Source organism: Vigna unguiculata, chromosome 1 (assembly GCF_004118075.2).
Source record: "Vigna unguiculata cultivar IT97K-499-35 chromosome 1, ASM411807v1, whole genome shotgun sequence".
NCBI classification, from domain to species: domain Eukaryota; kingdom Viridiplantae; phylum Streptophyta; class Magnoliopsida; order Fabales; family Fabaceae; genus Vigna; species Vigna unguiculata.
In genome coordinates, this window is record NC_040279.1 from 35,983,318 (window position 1) to 36,006,519 (window position 23,202).

The window sequence follows — 23,202 nt, forward strand, 5'->3', positions numbered from 1 at the left end:
AATTTGAGGATTTTTTTTAAAACAAATTTTCTTTCAACAAATTTTTTTAGTAATTTTTTTTGTCATTTAACCTTTTTTTTAGATTTTTAGAATAATTAATATCAAAGTTTGATTTATTAGATTTTCATTATTACTAGGTACATTGTTACTTTATATATTATAATGTTGGTTTAAATACTATTTTATACCTGTTTTTGATTCACTTAGTTCAATTTTATTTTTTTTCTTTTGCGAGTTTAATTTGGTCCTAATTTTCTAAATTGTGTTGAAAATTTGGTCCTATAACCACCACCACCACGTTAAAACCACAATCATCCTGCAACCATCAACACAACCACACTAGTGAATGATCCAGGATACAACCATTGCATCTTGTCCAAACTTTGTGTACAGGATCGTTCTTGTCAGGCTCAGCAGCAGAGCCATTTTATTCTTTGCGCTCATGGCGATAAACATGGACCTATTCCAGGAATGATAATTGGTTGAATCTAGCACAGGAGACACAAGAGAACCAGCTGGGCTCTCTCCACGGTGCAAACACAGATAACTTTCACTGGTCAATGGTGATCTTTTAGACTTTTCTTCTTTAGTCCTGATGAATGAAAGAAGAATAAACGGATACATGAAGATGAAAAGGATAAAAGAATAACAGAGTAAGAAAACTAGGCGCAACAGAGGTCTTCAATCGAAGAGCTCTGATACCATATCAGAGATTATGGTTCCTCATGATTGAGGGCTTGTTGGAGCAGATAGTAGTGCAGCGTAAAGAAACAGATTGCATAAGAGAAAAGGGTGAACGAGAGTGATGAAAAGAAAAACTATTATTACTGAAGAATGGAATATTCTACATACAACAAGGGATAACACACCCTTATACAAGGAAAACAAAACTAGAAAAGTGGGTAACAGAAAATAAAAAAAGACGCTCAGCGTAGGGAGAGAAGCGATAGAATGAGATGAAAATTGAGAAGATCGAAGGGTTCTAAGACGAGGCCAGAGAACCGTTAGTAGAACCAGAATCTTCAACAAGATTCCGAAGGGGCAGCAACAACAGCTTCTTCCGCGTTGAGGGCGGTGGCGCGGTGGTTCCGCCGGGGGGGAATGGCGGGACCGTAATAAGCACCATTCAAGAGGGGAAACTTGAAAATAATAGAAGGACTTCCTAAAATAATTAATTCTAGATGAGTGCAAGAAAAATCCTGGGAAAGATTCTGAAAATGTAGCGACAATAGCTCCTGCTGCAGTAACGGTAGCGTGGTTTGCCTGGCGGAGGAATGGCGTCATCGTTATGGGCGTGGTTGAAGCGGCGTTGTTCATCGGCCATGGTTGCAGAAGATGAATATAATCAGTGATGGGAATTGATGGAGAGAATTCGATGGGAATATATATATTACACAAGGTAGAAAGTGAAGGCTTTCAAGAATTGAAGATTCTAATTTCAGTTTGAATGGAACAACGCGCTTGTACTCCATTTCTACCCTACCCACCCATACGACCACCAATACCATTCTATATAGACAGAGAGAATGAATACAACATATTGAAGATTACAACTTATAAATATTGCACGATTGATTTAAAAATAAAGTGAATGAAATATATTTAAAGATTAATGTTAAGCTAATTGAAAGAGTATTTTTTTTGACATATTTTTTATTTAAGTTAATTTTCTTTATACTTTAAAAAATAAATTTATTCTTTTATTCTTCGTTAATATATCTATTTAAAAAATAATACTAAAAAATAATTTATCATAATTTAATAAAAATTGAAAAACGTATAATACAAATATTAAAAAAAAATTATGATAATCAAACTATCGACTATAAAAAAAACTGTACAATATTTTTCTATTCTATGTTCATAAAATAAAATAAAAGATTAATATACAAGTGGCTTATGAGATAAATTATTAAACTAAGATTTCACCATCAAGTTAAACGGGAAAGAATTTCTTTTTTTATTTCTTCACAAATAGAAGAGAATAGATGAGAAATAAGAACAAAAATAATATATTCTTTTCACTTTAAAAACAAAAGAAACCAGAAAAAAAATGGGAGATGAGAACAAGGTGTGAGAAGCTCAAAAACTACGAAGAAAAAATAAAAATATCTTAATAAATATTTTTATTTTTTATTAAATTTAATTTTGTATTTTATTACTTATTCATTAAATGGCGTGTTTTATAAGAGAAATAAAAAATAATTAATTCAATTATCATTAATTTCTAATATATTATCTATAACATAAAAAAATATAAAATTTTGGGGGGTCATGGTCACATCCGTCTCCACAATGCTTTACCAATACATCAACAACATAAGATTCAAGGAATAAATTTTATCAAAATTTTTGAACAAGAATTCTAACTCTAAAAGAGAATAAAGCAAAAGAGAGGTAATATAAGTTACAAAAAGACAATAAAAAAATATAATCAAAATTGATTAAAAATAATAAAGATACCATATCACTCTTTGAAACAAAATTATATATTACAAAAAAAAATTAACTCATTAAATATAACTTATAATACCAATAAAAATTAACAAACATTAATAATAATTTTATTAAATTTTATCTCAAGCATTAATTTATAATTAATTTAGTAAAAATATATTAGTACTGAAACAAAAGATTTTATAATTAATTTAAAGTTAAATTATTACATAGATCTCCATTTTTGTAACAAATTTTAAGTAAGTTTCCTATTTTTATTTATTAACAGTGTCGCATGTCCTTATAAAATGAAAAAAGTCTTAATATTATCATTATTTATTATTTTATCTTAATTTCGTTCTAATTTATATATATATATATAGATAGATAGAGACACGTAGACCTGGGTATAGAAGTGAAAGGCAATTCTAGAGAGGTATCTACGTAAATATAATTTGAAGAAAAGGTACATTATTAAAATATAAAAAATGGTAAAGAAAGAAAAATCGAAAATCAATGGAAGAAATGAAACATGTAGTCTAGTAATCGACGTCGCACTTGGTGGTCTGAAACAAAGTTTCAGAGCCATTGTTGGCTAAGGGAACCTTGATGTGACATTTAACCTTGGGTTTGAAGTCACCAGATATGAGATCCCCGAGTCTGTATCGAATCCTGAAGTTGAGCCTCACATAGAAGTCGTAAGCGCCATCACTCTTGTCTTGGTTCAACTCAGACACTTGTCCATTGTCTAGTATCACCACCTTCTCGCCTGAGAAAACAGCGCTCATGGGGCTGCTGCTCTTCGTGTACTGCCGGAACGAGTTCATGTGCGTTATGACATCGTAATTGGAGAATCTGGCATCCTCGTAGAATGCTAATGCCTCCACTTTGTCGTAGTAGATGTTGAGTTTTTTGTTGGGGTTGCGTGCGGTGAAGTTGAGGACCATGCTGTACTGGAGGGTGCTGTTGTCGGCGTTGTAGTCGAATTGGGTTAGGTCAGCTTCCGTGACATGGAACTTGAAGGAGCGGGGTTGAACAACCAGCCAGAATATGAGGATTGCGAGGCCAACCAGGACGATGAGTGTAACCAGAATCTTCCACAAGATTCCGAAGAGACAGCAACAACAGGTTCTTCCATGGTGATGGCGGTAGCGTGGTTGCGCCGGCGGAGGAATGGCTGGACCGTAATAGGCGCCGTTCAGGTGGGGTTGCTTATCGGCCATGCTTGGTGTACGCAGAATGATAAATGAAGGAAAGAAGAAAAAATGTGTAGGTTGATGTAACTAGAAGTTATAATGGGTGAAGAGAATTTGTTGTGAGAAGGAAATGGTGCGTGTAGGTATATATATAGATAAGATAGGGAAGAGATTTGAAGTTTGTATGGGTATAACGCGGTTGCGACGAAGTATACGTATTTTGTTTTCAAAAGGAAAGGAATCGATCAACACGGAATTTTATTGACCGGTGCAAAGTTTGATAGTGATGATTGAATGACCCCAAAAGGAAAGAGGGAGGAACATTCTGTCTGCACAAGAAAGATGAGCATGGAGCAAATGAAGTAACACGTTACAACTTTATATTGATTCCAAATAATTTCCCCTAAAGGTTATAGATCATTTTTTTTCACGCGCTATATTTTTTATCAGGTGTACGATAACTCCGAACCATCTTCGACTCTAATATTATACATGAGTTTATATATTTCATATAGAAATTAGTCACTAAAAACTTGTGATTAAAAAACAAGCACACATTATAATATAATATATATATATATATATATATATATATGAAATTATAATATAAAATTTATCATTAACAATAATATATTAAAAAAAATCAAAAGTTGATTTTAGTCAAAATATTCCTACACGTTATTTTAATTATTTAAAATCTTTAATAATTTAATAATTAATAAAAACTAAAGTTTGTTGCAATATCATTTCAATATAGATGATCATAATGTTTGCTAAAAATTCAGTCTTCGTCTCATGTAAGAAAAGATAAAATTATGAATACTCAAAATTAAGTCTTAAAACCAAGACTCGATTTAAGAAAATTAACAACTTCTAAATGATTAATTTTTTTTACCTTAAAATCTATTCTTAATATTGCTCTCCTCTTATCCAACTTCAAAGTCTAAAATAATTTTATTTACACAAAAAGAATTTAATAAATAATTAGAGCATGATTTTATAATATCTAACAAATATAGTAAAACATATTGCTTCGAAAAAAAAAGTAAAAAATAAATTTACTTAAAAGAAAAATTATTTAATCCAAAATGTTTCTTAACTCCTCAATCTTGTAGTGTGTAATTTGCTTTTAAAAATAATAAGAGATTGATGATGAGAATTGAGATATAAAGGAGAGGAAAGTAAAAGATGGAGATACAGAATAGGGAAATCAAATAAAGAAATTACAGTAAAAATTTTTCATTTATATTTTACTCACTTATATTCTCAACGATCTCATGACATAATAAAGTTTTCCATTTTTTTTTCAGTATTTACATCATAGATTTTTTCTATCTAATATAAATTTTTTACTCACTTATATTCTTAACGATCTCATAACATAATAATGTTTTCCATTTTTCTTTTTAGTATTTACATCTATAGACTTATTTATACGTACACGAATACTAGTTTATATTCATGAATTTTGACGGCGATTTCCATTAACTTGTACTCAAATAAATAAATTGTAAAAGATAATAAACTTTTCTAAAGAATTTTAAATATTTGATTATAAATGGACGTGAAATTTATAAAAGTAATGAAATTTTAAAAATTTACAAAATTAGTTTTTTATTGTTAAAATTTATATAATTTTAAATTGTAGAAAAGTAAGAATTTTTTTTTATATATTTTTTTCTTCCGTTCGATCTAGATTGACATATGTTAACTTAAATTTAGTTGAATTCAAGTCGCTATATGCTCAACACTGTTTTTTAACTCATCATTAAAATTTGTCGTTCAAATTAAAAAAGTTTAATTTTTTTTTTAATTTAAACTTGCGTGATTTCAATTGACATTAATTTAGGTGGATTTTTTTTTTTCAACACCAACAATGTCTTATTATTATACTGTTTATAAACAATGAAATAATGTTAATAATGCCACGAATTAAAATAATATTAACGAAAAAATATGATAACAATACAGTGTTAAAAATAATTATTGAGAAAACAGAATTCCACTAATTTTTTTAACTAACTAATTAATTTCGTTCCATTTTTTTATGTTTCTCTTTAATACATTTATTTTACTTTTCCTTTTTACTTATTTCCTTTCTCTTCTATTTTTTATCACTCCACCAAACATAAATATATAAAGATATTTTCAAAGTTATTAAGGGGATGTCCATTAAAGAGAGTCAAGTTTGAGATAGTTTATTATATTCGATTTCTCACGGTCTCTTGCGTGTACTAATTTTTCATATATGACATTAATTGTTGGGGTTCCTTAAATGAACATACACTTAAAGAAATGGTATAGAACCTAAGAGATACCACATTCAACCCAAAAAAGATAATAAGTATATGAAATTTTTACCTCACTAAACTATTAGCAATTTGGCATAAACTTCACTATATATGATACTATTAACTCCACACTTAAAATTTTTGATGTATTGACTAGATATTGATTATATAGATTTGTCAAAATCCACATGCACAACTCAATCAATCAAGCCTCGCTGGAAAAAAAAATACAAAAGAGTTAAATCAAAAGTAAAAATAAGTGTTTATAATTAGCCAATACATCAAAACGATAATATTTTTTCTCAAATATGAAAAATAATAAAACCTAAAATAGAATAAGTCTGCAAAACTAATTTTTCACCACAAAATTCAAATTAACGATTCCAATAGACAAAACAAACAATGTCACAAATTCATCGTCAAACTTTAATTTAACTCCTCTCCATTTAGGTTAACTCAAACAAAATTAGTTTGAATTTTTTAAACAAATAGTTGGGAGGCCAACCCAAAATGTTTTTATACTTTTCTTCTCTTCTTTTTTTTCTATTAAAAGTTATATGATAATCCATAATCACATAATAACCTATTTATTATTTTAGCTATCACTTGAGTTTGTGAGTGCAAATAAGTAATATTTAATTTTAGGGTGCATGCGTGTTTTTTTATATATATTTTGATCAAGTATTTGATCTTAATTGACTGTATTAACATTTTATTACATAATCCAATGCCACAGATGAACTTTTAAATGTTAGTGTGGATAAACAAAAATAAATAGAGATAAATAAATCGTTCAGTGCTAATTAACATTTACATAGTAGAAAATGCTTTTTTGTTTTCTACTTAAAATTCCGTTTCACGATTTTTTTTTTTAAGAAAAATTCCTAAAGGAAAATTTACCATAACATCAATATATTTTCAAATCCCATGTTAACTTTTTATCTGTATATATGAATTGTCTTCTGGGCTAGGTAGGAACAAGGGAATCTTTCAATCAACGAATTGGGCCAATAAGATCCATACAAGGCGTAAACAACAGCATCAGGGTGGTGAGGACCAAATTAAAGTGCAACAAGCTCCGGGAGGAAATTGGGGCTTTTTTTCTGCACTCCCATTTTTTCTTCCTGCACTCCAATAAGTAAAGACTATGTTTTACTCTTATACATTTGTAATAAGACAAGTTCGTGGAATATCTTTTCGGATCCGTTAACACATTCCGGATTCACAATCTGGAAATTACTGAAAAACCTAAATGAACCTACACGCACCCCTTAGAAGGAAGAAGCTGAAGTGAAGACTTGTCCAAATTTATTGTAAATAAGTGTAAAACGGACATTTCGTTTTCTAGCGGGGTGCAGGAAGAAAAAATGGAGGTGCAGGAAGAAAATCCCCTTTTGAACTGGGTCATCAAGTTGATCAAGTGGCCCATTTTGAACTGCTTTATTCTTTCAATTCATTTCATGGGTCTTTCTTCCTACACCTCCAAGCATTTCTTCTGCACCTCCAAAAAATCTTAAAATTCCCAAAATACCCTTTGACCATTTAAAGAAACGCACGGACATCACACCCCCAAAAATACTTCCGGATGTCGACTTCCGGAAGTCAAAATATATGACTTCCGGAAGTCAAAAATCATCACCGGAAGTCGACTTCCGAAAATCAAAAATCATCACCGGAAGTCGACTTCCGGAAATCAAAAATCATCACCGGAAGTCAACTTCCGGAAGTCAAAAAAAATTACGGAAGTCGACTTCCGTATATAAAAAAAAAAATATTTTATTTTATTTAATTTTTTAAAATACGTATACAAAATTATAAAACATTTAAATTTAAAAAATTACTTTAAAAAATAAAAAAATAATAAATAATAAAATTACTAAATAAAAAATTAAAAAACAAAATTGAAAAATAATTTAAATTCAAATAATAAAACTTTAAATAATTTAAAAATGAAAAAATATATATATATATAAAACGGAAGTCGGACTTCCGTATATATATACAAACGGAAGTCGACTTCCGGTATTAAAAATTATAAAACATATATATTTTATAAAGTTTTATTATTATAATTTAAATTATTTTTGAATTTTATTTTTACTTTTACTTATTTTATTGATATTCTTATAAATATTTTATTTATATATTTTATGTATATTATTTTATATTTTATTTGAATTTTTTAATTTTGCTTAAAATTTAAATATTTAATTTTAATCAAATTTTTAAAATTTTTTCAGTTATACACTTTTTATATTTTTAAATTTAAATTTATTTTTATATAATTTATTAAAAATTTAATAAAAATAAAAAAGAATTAAAAAAATTATATTTGAAATAACATATATTAATAACCAAATTTAAAATAAATTATATATCATTTTAAAGAATATTTCTATTTATTTTTATTTTAAATTTGATTATTTATATATTATTTATTTATATTATTTCAAAATTTCTAGAAAATTTAAAAAAAATTAAAAATAAATTAAAAATAAAAAAAAATATATATATATATACGGAAGTCGGACTTCCGTATATATATATAAACGGAAGTCAAAATCCGTTTATATATATATATACCGGAAGTCGACTTCAATTTATTTAATTTATTTTAAATTTGATTATTAATATATGTTATTTCAAATATAATTTTTTTAATTCTTTTTTATTTTTATTAAATTTTTAATAAATTATATAAAAATAAATTTAAATTTAAAAATATAAAAAGTGTATAACTGAAAAAATTTTAAAAATTTGATTAAAATTAAATATTTAAATTTTAAGCAGAATTAAAAAATTCAAATAAAATATAAAATAATATACAAAAAATATATAAATAAAATATTTATAAGAATATCAATAAAATAAGTAAAAGTAAAAATAAAATTCAAAAATAATTTAAATTATAATAATAAAACTTTATAAAATATATATGTTTTATAATTTTTAATACCGGAAGTCGACTTCCGTTTGTATAAGTCCGACTTCCGTTTTATATATATATATATTTTTTCATTTTTAAATTATTTAAAGTTTTATTATTTGAATTTAAATTATTTTTCAATTTTGTTTTTTAATTTTTATTTAGTAATTTTATTATTTATTATTTTTTTATTTTTTAAAGTAATTTTTTTAAATTTAAATGTTTTATAATTTTGTATACGTATTTTAAAAAATTAAATAAAATAAAATATATATTTTTTTATATACGGAAGTCGACTTCCGTAATTTTTTTTGACTTCCGGAAGTTGACTTCCGGTGATGATTTTTGATTTCCAGAAGTCGACTTCCGGTGATGATTTTTATTTTCAGAAGTCGACTTCCGGTGATGATTTTTGACTTCCGGAAGTCGACTTCCGGTGATGATTTTTGACTTCCGGAAGTCATATATTTTGACTTCCGGAAGTCGACATCCGGAAGTATTTTTGGGGGTGTGATGTCCGTGCGTTTCTTTAAATGGTCAAAGGGTATTTTGGGAATTTTAAGATTTTTTGGAGGTGCAGAAGAAATGCTTGGAGGTGTAGGAAGAAAGACCCTCATTTCATTTCTAAGCTGCTTTCTTACCGAAATTTATAAAAAAAATAAAATAAAATTGTACCTACTGGATAAAAGGATTTCCAAATGTGCTATTTTTTTTCTCAGCTAATATTATTTTATTATTAAAATAGATACAAGTAGCATCAAATTTATGACGGGAATAAATGAGTTATTTTAGTTACTAAATGGATATATTTTATCTACCATACAAATCACATAAACAACCTATAATCAGCAATTGAGAAAAAGCTTTCAAATACACATTACTTATCGTAAACCATTGTCTCATATCATCTCATTCACTTCTAGGAGCACACCATACAAATTTGTATGTACGTGTTTAGTATATTTATACGAGCACAAGAGATGAAATGAAAGACAACAAAATGAGCTTTTAAATGACATTGACTAGTTAATTCATTAAAATTACAAACACTTTTTAATAAAATTATATTAGTATTTAATCACAATATATTATCAGTACAACTTTTAAAATAATCGATATAAAATTAATAAATTTATAATTAAAAACAATAATATGATAAAAAATTTGCTCTAATAAGGTATGGTGTAATATACCAAAGTTATAATCTTTCAACAGGATATCCAAAATGTACAACTAAATTACATTATTGTAAAATTAAACTGAACTTAAAGTGTTAATCAACTCATATTATTTATATAAATTCGTTTATTTCAAAATAAAAATTAAAAAGTGTGGTTATGAGTGAAGTAAATTACCTTTTTGTTCAGTTGTTAAAGAATTGGAGACGAAATGATTAGAGTATAACACGATCGTGTAATCAAACGTCATTTTCGAAAATATTTGGAAGTTGTTTTTAGCCCCCATGAAGCGGAAAAATATACGTTGTTGAAGGGAACAGTGAAATACGAACACAAGATAAAGAAAGAAGCAATTGAGATTTTAGTCAATTCAGCAATATAGGAGTATGTGACAGAGTGACCATGTGATTGATTACTGTGTCCTGTTAGAAGCAAGCAAAATACCATAATATACGACTTAAAAACGTTCACCAGTAGTGTATGGAACATCGTGAGTCGTTATCAAAATTAATCTCAATTTTTTCTCACCAAAAATAAATAAATTTCACCCTATCACATGCACATGCTGACTCCCTTTGAATGTTGACGAATCAGAGAAGGTTCCTTTAATTTGCGCTACCGTGACGGTGTTCAATACCAAATCTGTTCAAACACACTACTTCATCTTAAGCGTGCATGTGTTCTGTTGAGCTGTCCAACTCCAACACTCTTATTTTTCCATTACAATAACCAAAATTCAACAACATAGTTAATTGAACTCTACTTGCGACGTCACATACCATAATTAACATCTAAACTCACCTTAATTAATTAGATAATGTATCTTTTTTCTTTTTTTTTTTATTTAGCCCAGACAAGGGAAGAGGGGGAGGTGTTATCTTATAGAATACGCATCCAACGTTCGTTCTGGGTTTAGGTATTTCCCCTCATAAATAAATCACTAAATTAAAGATGAGAAAGGAAAAGTGGTCCCTTCATTTCCGAATTATCATACTTCATTATTGACCCAATAATACAGAAAATAAATATTCACATGCATAGCCGAGAAAAGAGATGAAGCGAATTCGAGCAAAACTAAACGAGAATCATATGTGAATATCCCCGGAAGAATATCATGGATTTTATCCAAATTGAAACGACATTTTGATTTATCTCAATCGGCTTTTGTTACAAATTGTAATTTCGCTTCGTCTCCAAGTGCAATTTTATTCTGTAGCAAAATGTACAATTTCAATTACTGTAACAAAGACACGCGCGTATACCTAACGGGAAAACGATCCATCGATACAGAAGAAATACGTGGGTAGAAGATGAGAAGAATACGTGTATAAAGAAAAGAGAAAGAGCGTATATAGATAATAGACACTAAATATACGAGGGATCAGAGCAGGGGAAGAGAGAATAAATATATAAAGCTAGAAACGGCGTTGACGTCAAACCCCGACGGTGCAGCGCTGAACGAGTTGAAACTTAACGGCGTTATTGCTGAGAGCAATCCCGGTGCTTCGGGGGCCAAAGGTGATGAAAGCAGGGCACCTTACGTAGAGGTTGTAGTGGCCGGAGGTAAAGGCGCCGACCTTCCATCGGACTTTACCGTCAATTTTAACGATGACGAGGACGTTGCCGTTAGACTGATCCTGGCTGAGGCCGAGGAAGTTGTAGGGGGCGACGGGGACGTTATTGCCGTAGACGAATGGGGACCACACGTCTTCTTCCTTGTGACCTTGGTAGGAGGGAGGGATTGAGGTTCGGTAGGTGACTTGCTGGTTCCTGTAGCTGACGTAGGTGCTGAGACGGTCGTAGTAGATGCCGATTTTGTCGTTGGGGTTGCGCGAGGACAGCGTCACCTGAAAGCTTGAGGTGAGGAGGTTCGGGACGGTGGCGTTGAAGCCGAAAACGGTGACGTCTTGGAGGATGAAGGTTGGTTTTGTGGGCTTCAGAATCGCCCAGATTATCAGAACTGCGAGCAGCACGATGAACGCGAAGATCACTATACCCCAGAATATGCGTTTCAACAGCTTGTGCTTCTTTCCCTTGTGGTGGTGGCACTCCTTCACCGACATGGCTGCTCTGGTTGAAGCTGGAGAAGATAAGTGAGAGTAGGTTCCGTGTGGAAACGATGAGAAGATAGAAGTGAGAGGGGTTGGAAGTTTGTTACTTTAAGGTCTTAATTTATTTATAAAATGCTGAGCTTGAAATGATGTGGTAGGTCGTGTTACATGATACAGGATTATTAGTATTATATTGGGTGAGGTTAATTAATTTGCCATTTAGACATCATGTATTTATACGAAGTCAGCGCGTGATTGATTTTTTTTTTCTTTCGACAACCTTTTGATTAAAAGTTGCCAAGTACTAAATTAATGTCACGTCATTTTAATACGGGTTCGATTGAAACTTAGATCAAATGATGATACTGTCATTGGTTCCTTATTTCCGAACCGTTATGGAGTTGCGGAGTGATTTTTCAGGATTCTTCAACTTTCCTTCACGTCTTTGTGCATAACTTAAGCTATGGTCTTGTAGATATGTGAGAAATATTATTCTAGTACACATTCAATTTTTAGAAACATTTATCGATCGTTACCGAGTTTTAGTTTTTGTGTTATGAATTTAACGAAAAACTAGGTGTGTTAAAAGGAGTGTTTTTAAGATGGTTTGCATTGAAAGGGAGTGGTGGCCTCCTTTGTCCTGTTAGCATAACATTGTTCGGTCCATAGAAATGGTATGCGAAAATAATTGGGAAATTATGATAATTCATGGCCTACAAGACAGGAATCAGAATATTGCTGACTTGTTAACCAGTTATTTTCACACAATGTTTTAGAATTGCCACTTAATAAATGCATGTGGCTCCCTCTGTTTCTGACTTGCTTCTTGGTGTATCATTTTGTTATTTCCGGAGCAGAGTGCTGGGGCATCACAGATAACCTTATTTACTAAAATTGTTATCACTCCTGAAATCAGTAAATTTTAACTACGTATAACTGCTTATAAATGGTGAACCGTATTCTTTTTTAATCGACTATTTTTACTCATTGGTCTTGTAGAAAAAATAAGACCCTTTCTATAAAAATAAATAACAGTATTTTAGAAAGTAACCAACATTAGATAATTAAGAAAATACCACGAAACTCCTCGAAATAATATATCAAGCAATTATGAGTGCGCACTACACCATGCAATACACATGAAGGGCAAATACCGAATAGTTCAGTGGTTATATTTAGTCGGTCAACAAAGGATGCTTTAACATTTGGTAAAATAATTAATTAAAGTTAGAGACAAAAAAAGTCATTAACCATGTTCTCTAGAATATTTATAGTCTGAAGTATTTATTCACGAATTAAAACGGTTACTAGATCCAACCACCAAAAAACTACAATTGTATATCGTATTAAATCAACACCATTCAGCTATAAACTGGTAATTATATCATTCCTATTATATTAACATCTATCCTTTAGAGCAATTGAATTAGCAGAGAATATTTAATTATTTTACAAACAAGAATTAAAATTAAGCAACAATGTTTAAAAAATATGGGGAAAGTTGATGATGGTGTGATATGGTTGATGTCCTATATGTGGATGTTTGGTGCAACACGTTATATGAGGACCCACTTGTGATGACAGAAATGATCCCAGCTCAGCCACACCGACCATTCTCTGGTTCTTCTTAATGAGTTTCGAGAATATACCTGGTACCACCAGGGTCCGAGCAAAGGCTAAAAAGCCTTTTATAGCTTAGCGTGGATCAGTGAAGCATGAAACCATGCCTTTGCATCTTTAGTAAGAAAACTCTCTTTTTATGTATTGTGTGGTAAATAGAGATTTTAAAATAACAATCCTGAGTTAATCCCATTCATCATTAATTCGAAACGGGTTGGATTGGAAAAATTCTAACTTTTTTTAAAGGTGGGTTAAATTGTTGTTGATTAACTTAATGGGTTAACCAGATTTTTAATCAAGTTGTAGGTAAATAATTAATCTCAAAATTACTAATAACAACTTTTTGTTTATTTTTTACCATTTCATAAATTTTTTAGGTTAAATCTTTGCAAAGGTTTCCATTTTCATAACAAAATCTTAAGTAGGTCTCCTCATTTTTTATTTGACTCCATTGGATTCTTATTTTAGAAAATTCATTGCAATTAGTCTTTTCCGTTAATAATACTCTAGTTAACTATGTGTCATCACATGTCAACACGTGATTTTTTTTATATAATTTTAAAAAAATGTCATATTTCAATTTGACATTGTGCCATGTGGCAGAAACAGTGTGATGTGATAGTGACAGCATCACTTGTCACTGTTGGATGTGAAAAAGTCTCAATGCAATCTCTTTGTTTGTTATTTTGTCTCAATTTTTTTAAATTAAATTAATTTAATCCTTATATCAAATTTAATTTTTATATAAATTTTACAATGTTATTTTTATAATAATTCACATTTTTAACAAAATTAAGTTTATTTAAATGTATATTTTGCATTAAACTTTATTAAAAAACTGTTTCAAATATTTATATATCAATAATTTATAGACAAATATTAAAGTTAGATTGAAAATAACAATTTTATAAATTGAATTGTAAATTTTAAATAAATATATCTAATTTAAATTGTTATAAAATTGTTTTAAAATTTTATATTTAAATTTATAAAGTTTTTTTTAAAACAACTCTAACTTTTATCTATAAATTATAGTCATATAAATATTTTAAACAAAATTTAAATAAATATATTTATTTTAAATTGTTATAAAATTGTTTTAAAGTTTTATATTTGAATTTATAAGTTTTTATTCTTAAAGGAACTCTAACATTTCTATATAAATTATAGATATATAAATATTTAAAATAAATTTAAATAAATATATTTATTTTAAATTGTTATACAATTGTTTTAAAATTTTATATTTGAATTTATAAAGTTTTTATTTTTAAAACAACTCTAACATTTATCTATAAATTATAGATATATAAATATTTAAAACAAAATTTAAATAAAATTCAATACAAAATATATATATTTAAATAAACATAATTTTGTTAAAAATATCAATTATAATAAAAATACCACTGTAAAATTTATATAAAAATTAAATTTAATATAGGGATGAAATTGATTCAGTTTTAAAAAATTTGGGTCCAAATTAAGACAAAATAACAAATAGAAGATTACATTGAGATTTTTCACATCGAATAGTGATACGTGGCGTTGTCACTGCCGCATCACATTGTTTCTGCCATGTGGCACAATGTCAGATTGACACGTGACAATTTTTTTTTAATAAATTATAAAAATTAAAAAAAAACCACCTGCTAACACGTGTCACATAGTTAACATTGTTAGAGTATTACTAACGAAAAAGACTTAATTGAAACGAATCTTCGAAAATAAGAACTCAATTGAGTCAAATATAAAGAAGGATACCTACTTGAATTTCATTATAAAAATGGAGACCTCTGAAATGATTTAACTATTTTTTATTGTAATTATTTTTTAATTCTAATTTTACTTATGTAGGTTGACCATTTGATTATTTTATATAGTAAAATGTTATTCAATGCCGATTAAATAGTTTAATATTTAATTTATGTATTTGTCAAGTTATTTAGTTTGATACTTTAATTTTTAATTGCTATTTTATAATCATATTTTGTAAAATAAGTGAATATCTCGATTATATTGCTACAAAATAATGAGTCAAATTAACCTATTTTGATTGTATTGTATTAAATATGTAAAATAAATTAAAAAAAATAATATCATTAAGTGAGTTAATTCACTATCTCATAAATCTAAGATAATTAAATTGAATTGTAAAATTTTTGGCTTATCAAAATCGAAATGAAGAAACTCATTTTTAGTTCCGTGATAAGGCAATTATAAGCATGATTCTCGGTGAATACCGATTCTTACTTCTTCTTTTATGAATTGTTGATCAAGAAAAAAAATAATTAAGAAAGGAAGTAATATTTTTTTTTCCTTTATAATACAATTGAGGGTTAAAGATGATTTTGGTCCCTTAAGTTTTAGTAAAATTTGAAATTAGTCTCTTTTCAAGACTTTTACCAATTTAATCTTTTATATTAAAAAATGCATAAATTTAGTTCTTTTAAACAAATTTTGTTAAGTTTATCTAACGTTTCAAGCGCACTTCATTGTAGTATTTGAATTATTTACACCGTTTAACACATTTTCGCTTTAATGTTAACTCAAATATTATGATAAAATGCGTTTAAAATGTCAAATAAACTTAATAAAATTTGATAAGATTAAATCCACGCATTTTTAAAGATGAAAGACTTAAAAGTTTGAAAATGGACTAATTCCAAAATTGACTGAAACTTGAGGGACTAAAAACATATTTAACCCTAGAATTAATATTGTATTAAGGAAAAATTTTAAAATGTTTTCTTCATTACTCCTCCCTTCCATTTTATTAATATTATGGGTAAGAAACTCCAGTCAAGTTATTGTGGTAGCTTTCATTTTTGTGCTTTTTTGCATGGACTAATCATTAAAATCTGTACAATTAAAATTAAATATACCACATATGTTGATTGAACGAATGAAACACTTTCAAAATATGGCTTCGTTGAAAATTCAAAGTGCAGAAGCAAACGTTGAAAGCACCATGCAGGTTAGTCAACTTCATATTACTTTCCGACCGAATTATATACATATACTTATTGTCGTACTATTTCTCGTAGTAGTTAGCTTTCCCACCTTTGGAAAGATGTGGTTTGGTCTATGAATAGCTACTTTAAAGATAATATTTTTAGATTAAATTATTGTATATTTTTTTTTTTATATTTCAAAAGATTAAATTATTTATTGTATTAATTCAATTATTTTTAGTAGTTTTGTCAAAATAATATTTTGTTTTATCATAGCAGATTTTTGTACCAAGAAAATTATCACTTTTTACCTCTTATTCCATCTCTTTTGTAAATTTTAAATGTTAAAAATATTAAATGTGACTTTGGTGAACACTTATACTACCTATAATAAGTTAATTCCATGTTTGTGTTAAAGACAAATCAATACACTAATTAGACTCAATCATTGTGACAAACACACAAATCATCATTAGATATTTAAAATTATATATACTATTCAATTTGGTCAACCAAACTATTCTCTATTAACCAAGCTTGTAGCAATTAGGGCGATAAATAATAAATTAAGATATAGTAAAAATATATAATTATCAGTTATGATAATATATTAAATTAAATTATGTAATTATAGAGTTAGAGCCATCATAAATTAATGACTGGTTTTAAGGAAAGAAAATTCCTTTAATTATAATAATTCTTACATCACCGTATAAAAAAATTATAATCCTAATAATATATATATCTTTCGTTCATAAGAACTACGAGGTGTGTATTTTAGTTATATTTTCATTTCATTAACTTTATTATTATAATGAGCATACAATGTCTTTGGTTAAAGAGAATATCATAACTTTGGTTAAAGAGAGTTTTTCTGTAATTTGTATGTATAAATTTATATTCTTTTAATTCAATGGAGACAGAGAATTTTTTTTTCGCATTTCACAATCACAATGCATTATTTCATATCCATTTGGTTTAGTATAAAGATAATACTTTTTTTACATATATTAAAAAAAGAAAAAGAAAATTACTTCCGGCCACTTTACAATATAATATTGTTGTCATATTATATATTGTTCTCTCTAACTCTAACCACGTTTTGTTTTGTCTTTCATTCATTAACAGTGCTTCTTTTTCTATTGTTTTTTTTTTTTATGAATAATTATTCAATCGATGGGGTAGGTACACATATTGACAAGAGAAAGTTCTTTTGTTCAAAAGAAAAGCAGTACATGTCTAGGGAAATTCCAATTCAACTCGGTTCTAATTTAATTGCCACTCCCTATATTATAGTTCATCATTATTATTTTTTGTCAGTATCTTTCACTCTATTTTATTGGTACAGCCTTCAATAAATGTTTTCTTTTATAATTTCTTAGACTGAAGAAAACTTTTTGTTTCAACCAGAGTTTCTTAGACAACAACCAGGCGACAAAAAGTTTTTTAAAATTTCTCATTATTGAAACAAAAACATGTAAAATTTTCTTAACAATGACATAAAACTTTAGGATAAAAAAAAGTACTATGGAGACAGTAAGACAACTTAAGAAACTCAGTTATGATATCTTTAGGAGAAATTAAAAAAAAAAATCTAATTGGTATAATATGCCACTACTCCGGCCCAGTCCAGCAGAGGTGTAAGAAAGCAAAAAAAATTAGGGTAGTAATATATATTTATATAAATATACATAATTTTAATATTTTATAAAAAATAAAAGAAAAGAAAATAAATATATTTAATAATTTAAAATGATAAATAAAAATATTGTGCAAAATATTAGAATTATTCTTTCAACTTAAGCGAAATTGATATTAAAAGGCGTGCGTTGATGCAGTTGCACTGACATTGAGGTTGTATAATATTCCAAGGTTTGAGCTTATGAAACGTCCCACGAGATCTTCTTCGGAGTTCTAACATTCCTTAACTTAGCCATAACCTTTACTTTTTACTCTCTGGATTTGTTAACGACAACGTTTGGTACACAAAATCAAGAATAAAATACTCATATATCACAACATGCAAAATATTTTATGTCAAAACAAAATTATGCAATATTAATATCCGTGGAACAGGATAAAATGCGAAAACGACAAGAGCCATATACGCAAAAAGAAGGTTTCCCTCTTAATTTGTGGATATCTTTTTATTTTTTTCTTCATATTTTCGTTCTCTTTAAACTTGTTAGTTTGGTCGGCACATTATGTGAACAAAGTTTAAAAAATTTAAAATATAAACTTGAGTCTCGTATTAATAACAGTTTAAGTAATATATAAGAAAAAAAATCACAAATTCTATATAGATACTATCATATTATAATAATGTACAATAAGTGAATTTTGGTTTAGATCATTGACACATGTTCTACTGTCCCAATAAGTTCCTTGTCATCTAAGAGTCGAATTCAAACACATTTTAGATACTCCTTTCTCACTCTTCTTTGAGATGTTTTTTAAGGATAAAACTGTAACAGAGCTCGCAGTTTAAATATTCTTATCTTCCTCCACTCTTCGAAGTGTCTTTTAATAATAAAACCGTGACGGAACTACACGATGCTCCAAAATGGATAATTTGAAAATTTTAAAGTAGAATTCAAAAAATATATTTTACTGAAAATATAACTATAATTTCATGCAATTTATAAAAATTGAAAAAAGTGATTACAAATTTTATAAAAAAACAAAAAATATATAGTGATCAAATACATAAACTAAAACCATATTTTAATTTCTCTCCCTTCATCCCTAAGCATTAAAGTAGAGACGTTGAAGAATCTTCATTAAAAAAGAACTCTTCTTCGGTCAATTATTTATATTTAGACAAATTATGACGAGTAACCAATCCAGTGACAGCATCTGTACCTACTAAAGGCAGACAAAAAACTCGATGAGATAAATGCATTCATTAATCTAAATTTTGATAAGATAAATTAAACACATCCACCCAAAAATAAGCTGTTATTTGATTAGAATTTTATTTGAAAAACGAAGCAAATGTGATAGAGTTACTATTAACTAATTTTACAACAGGACAACGCTATATACAACTTTTTTATATTAAATTTATTAATACTTTATATTATTTTTGTTAGTTATGTTTTTTTAACATTGCGTTTGATAGCAAGTGTATTGCTTTTGAGGTAGACCTTTCAACTGTTACAGTTTCGCAATATCACACTGAATGTATGTTTACTTCCAACTAAGTAAAAATATAGATATAGGAAACAGATGAAGAATAAAAACGAGCACAAAATTATTAAAATAAAAACGTGTATATTAAACTTTTCACACAAATCTTAAAAGATTTACACATAAATTAATATGTAGTCGATTAATGTACGATAACATTGATTATACAGGAAATATTAATGAAGTTTTCATAATATAATTTAACACACATTTTATGATATTTATGTTATATAATAAAAATAGATAAATTTGCATCTATGGAAATATTGAGGTTGATTATGTGCCTAAAAAGTGATGCAAGATTGATTTGACAATCAAGAACTTGAGATACTCAAACCTTCGCCTACACAAAACAAAGCCAATAGGCACCGTCCTAGCAAAGGGTCACGCATGTGCAAAATTTTCCCCTAAGCAAAGTGCCAAGCCATTACGTCACAAACAAAACATTCACCTTACACAGAAGAATTTGGACTTTTTTTCTTGTTAGATTTTTGTATGTCTTCACAATACATTTAATTTTCATATTTTAAATACAGGACATGGACACGATTTGTATTAGGTTTTAAGGAGTGAGTTTTATTGGAAAGAACAAATACCAATAAGATGTGAGTCCAATTACATAATATTAGGGTTGGGCAAAGTTACTGTAACTGTACTAAACTACAGTTAACTGTACTGTAAAAAATTGAAAATAACTAAACTACTTATATAGTTAACTGAACTCAATCATAAATCAGTTCAGTTTTAAAAAACTGCACTGTTATTAGTTAATTAGACACTGAACTAAACTGAATTCCATCTATAATTTTTTCAAGTTTTCTTCGTTCGTGTTTGTGTTCTGTTTCTAGCTAGGTAACGAAACACTCCATTCCTGCGCTTCTTTCACCACCACTGTTGAGACAGAGCTTTTCATTGCCTTCCTTGTTGTTTGTTGTCGTCGAGACATACTTCTATTAGGTTTTCTTCCTAACCTTGCCATCTTTAATTTCACTATTGCTGAGCATCAATTGGTATTTTTCAAACCATAACCTTAACATTCGATAATTCTCTTATCCATTTCATATATGTGTATTTATTTTGTCATGGGAATTGTTTAAGAGGGAATGGGTAGTATTTAGTTTTGTAATATATGTGTATTTATTTTGTCATGAATTTGGTAGATTCAGATAAATGTAACTGCAACTCCAAAAAACTATTTGGTTCTGTTATTGTATGATGGCTATTTTTTTGTGTTTGGGTTTGGGCTTTTGTTCATGGTTGAGTAATTTTCATTTCAGGCTTTTATGTTTGGTGTCTCGAAAGGTATATTGTTGACATATTTCTTGTTTATTGTTTGATCAAGATTTTCTAGAATGCTCTTGCAGGGATATTGGTTGTAGTGTTTGTCATGTTCTGTTGCTCCCATTCCCTCTACATTCAGCATTTCATTTGCTGTTAATTGTATCATAGATTTTGTGCTATGTTGAAAGTTTCTGTAATATTGAAAACTAAGACACAAGTAGTAGTTACATGTAGTTAACTTAAATTCTTAGTAGGACGGATTTGTGAAGAAGCATTAGAAATTCAAATCTTTAGCTTAGGATTAGATGCAAGGCAAAATTTATATAATTCAATGTTTAATAGTTGTTTAGGCTGTTGTAACTTTTAGTACTGTTTATTAGTGTGCAATAGGATTAACAGTAAGGACTTAATTTGTCAAAGACTAACTACTCTGTAAACTTAACTATTAGTGTACGTGTGGCATATAGAATACATATACATATGAGAAATTCTTTCATTCAATTTATAATAGGTTTATGATTTTTCTAGTTATATATTATTCCTTCATTCGGATGTGAGAAATTCTAACAGTAAACAATTTCATATAAAATCATAAGATCACTTTTTAGTCAAACCTTAAAAGTTAAAACCATCATTATCCAAAACCTTTAAACAATTCTTTTCACTTACACATTAATCATATTCATTTTTGTTCAATATAAAACTTTTAACTCATTAAATTTCTAACACCACATCTAAAAATCATCCAAAACCGTAAAACCTTTTACTTTTGCTCTTGTATGTAGAATCTAACTATTTGTAAAGCTTTCATGGATATCATATTTATAAGCTATTGTGTTGAATTGATTGAGATGATTTTTTTAATATTTTGTCTGCGTATTGTTGTCAGAAGCTTACAATTAAATATTCTATGCATATTGTAGGCATTGATTGAGAATATAAGAACTCAGCATGATGATGGAACTGCTACTGTCTTAAGTGTAGTATAGGAGGCAACAAAAATTGTAGAGATAAAAGCGAAATTGGAGAATTCAGGTGAACCAAATTCCTTGCTTTATGATTGGTTTTTTTTCCCTTGTAGATATGTTGGATCATGTAGCTTGTTCCATTGATTCTCTCTCCCTTGTTCTTTGTCTTATTCTTTTGTTAAGAAGGATTCCATACTTTTGCTCTTGCTTAATGCAAACCAATAATTTTTTTTCATTCAACCATAAATCAAAAAGGTCCTGATACTTTTAAACCCCAGAATTTACAACATACAACTTCTACTAGAATCAAAGTCTTTAAATTAATTCTTTTAATCATAGTAGCATTGTTTTTTATTTGTAGCAGGGTAAGACTATCATCTTCTAGCTTTAGAGGTTCCCAAACCCTCATTAATTATCACACGGATCAGATGGATTTTACATTGCCAGAAACTGTCGAAACTCTCACACCAGCTACTTCTGGGATTGATCCTTTACCTCCTTGTATGGCTACATCGTCAACTGAGCATAGTAAAGGTCGGTCAGATGTGTGGGGGCATTTTACCAAACAAAAACCTTATTCTGAGAAGAAGGCTAAGTGCAATTACTGTGGTGATTTGATTAAATATTTGGCTGGAACAAGTGGGATGAGGAATCATTTGATAAGATGCAAGGAAAATCCTAATAGAGAAGCATTCAAAAGGCAAAAACTGTCATCATCAACTACAGAAGGGGCTAGTGTTGGCCCTTCACCAACTATTTCTAAGTTTGACCAAATGCATCTCGAATGAAGTTGGTGAAGATGTTTGTGAAATCTGAGCTTCCTTTTCGATTTGTGGAAGATGAAGACTTCCGTGACTTTGTACGTCCTTGCAACCACGATTTGAGGTCCCATCCCGCACTACATTAAGGCGTGAAATGTGGCAATTATATGAAGAGGAAAAAACAAAGTTGAAAATTTTTCTATCAAAGCAGTGTGGGAGGGTTTGCTTAACTACAGACACATGGACTTCAATCCAAAACCTAAACTACATGAGTTTAACAGCTCACTTTATTGATGATGATTGGAAGCTTCATAAGAAAATTTTGAATTTTTCTCAAACAACAGGTCATTC

The 23,202-nt window shown here is 28.6% G+C and overlaps 1 protein-coding gene and 1 pseudogene across 1 annotated transcript; both read right to left on the reverse strand.

The window, feature by feature from the left end:
* Positions 1-2,844: 2,844 nt before the first annotated feature.
* Positions 2,845-3,770, reverse strand: LOC114173055 (NDR1/HIN1-like protein 10). The gene has a single exon (XM_028057263.1). The coding sequence runs from the start codon at positions 3,657-3,659 to the stop codon at positions 2,976-2,978; it is 684 nt and encodes a 227-aa protein (XP_027913064.1). The 5' UTR covers positions 3,660-3,770; the 3' UTR covers positions 2,845-2,975.
* A 7,376-nt stretch (positions 3,771-11,146) lies between these two features.
* LOC114164010 lies at positions 11,147-12,193 on the reverse strand (annotated as a pseudogene).
* Between the last annotated feature and the right edge of the window lie 11,009 nt (positions 12,194-23,202).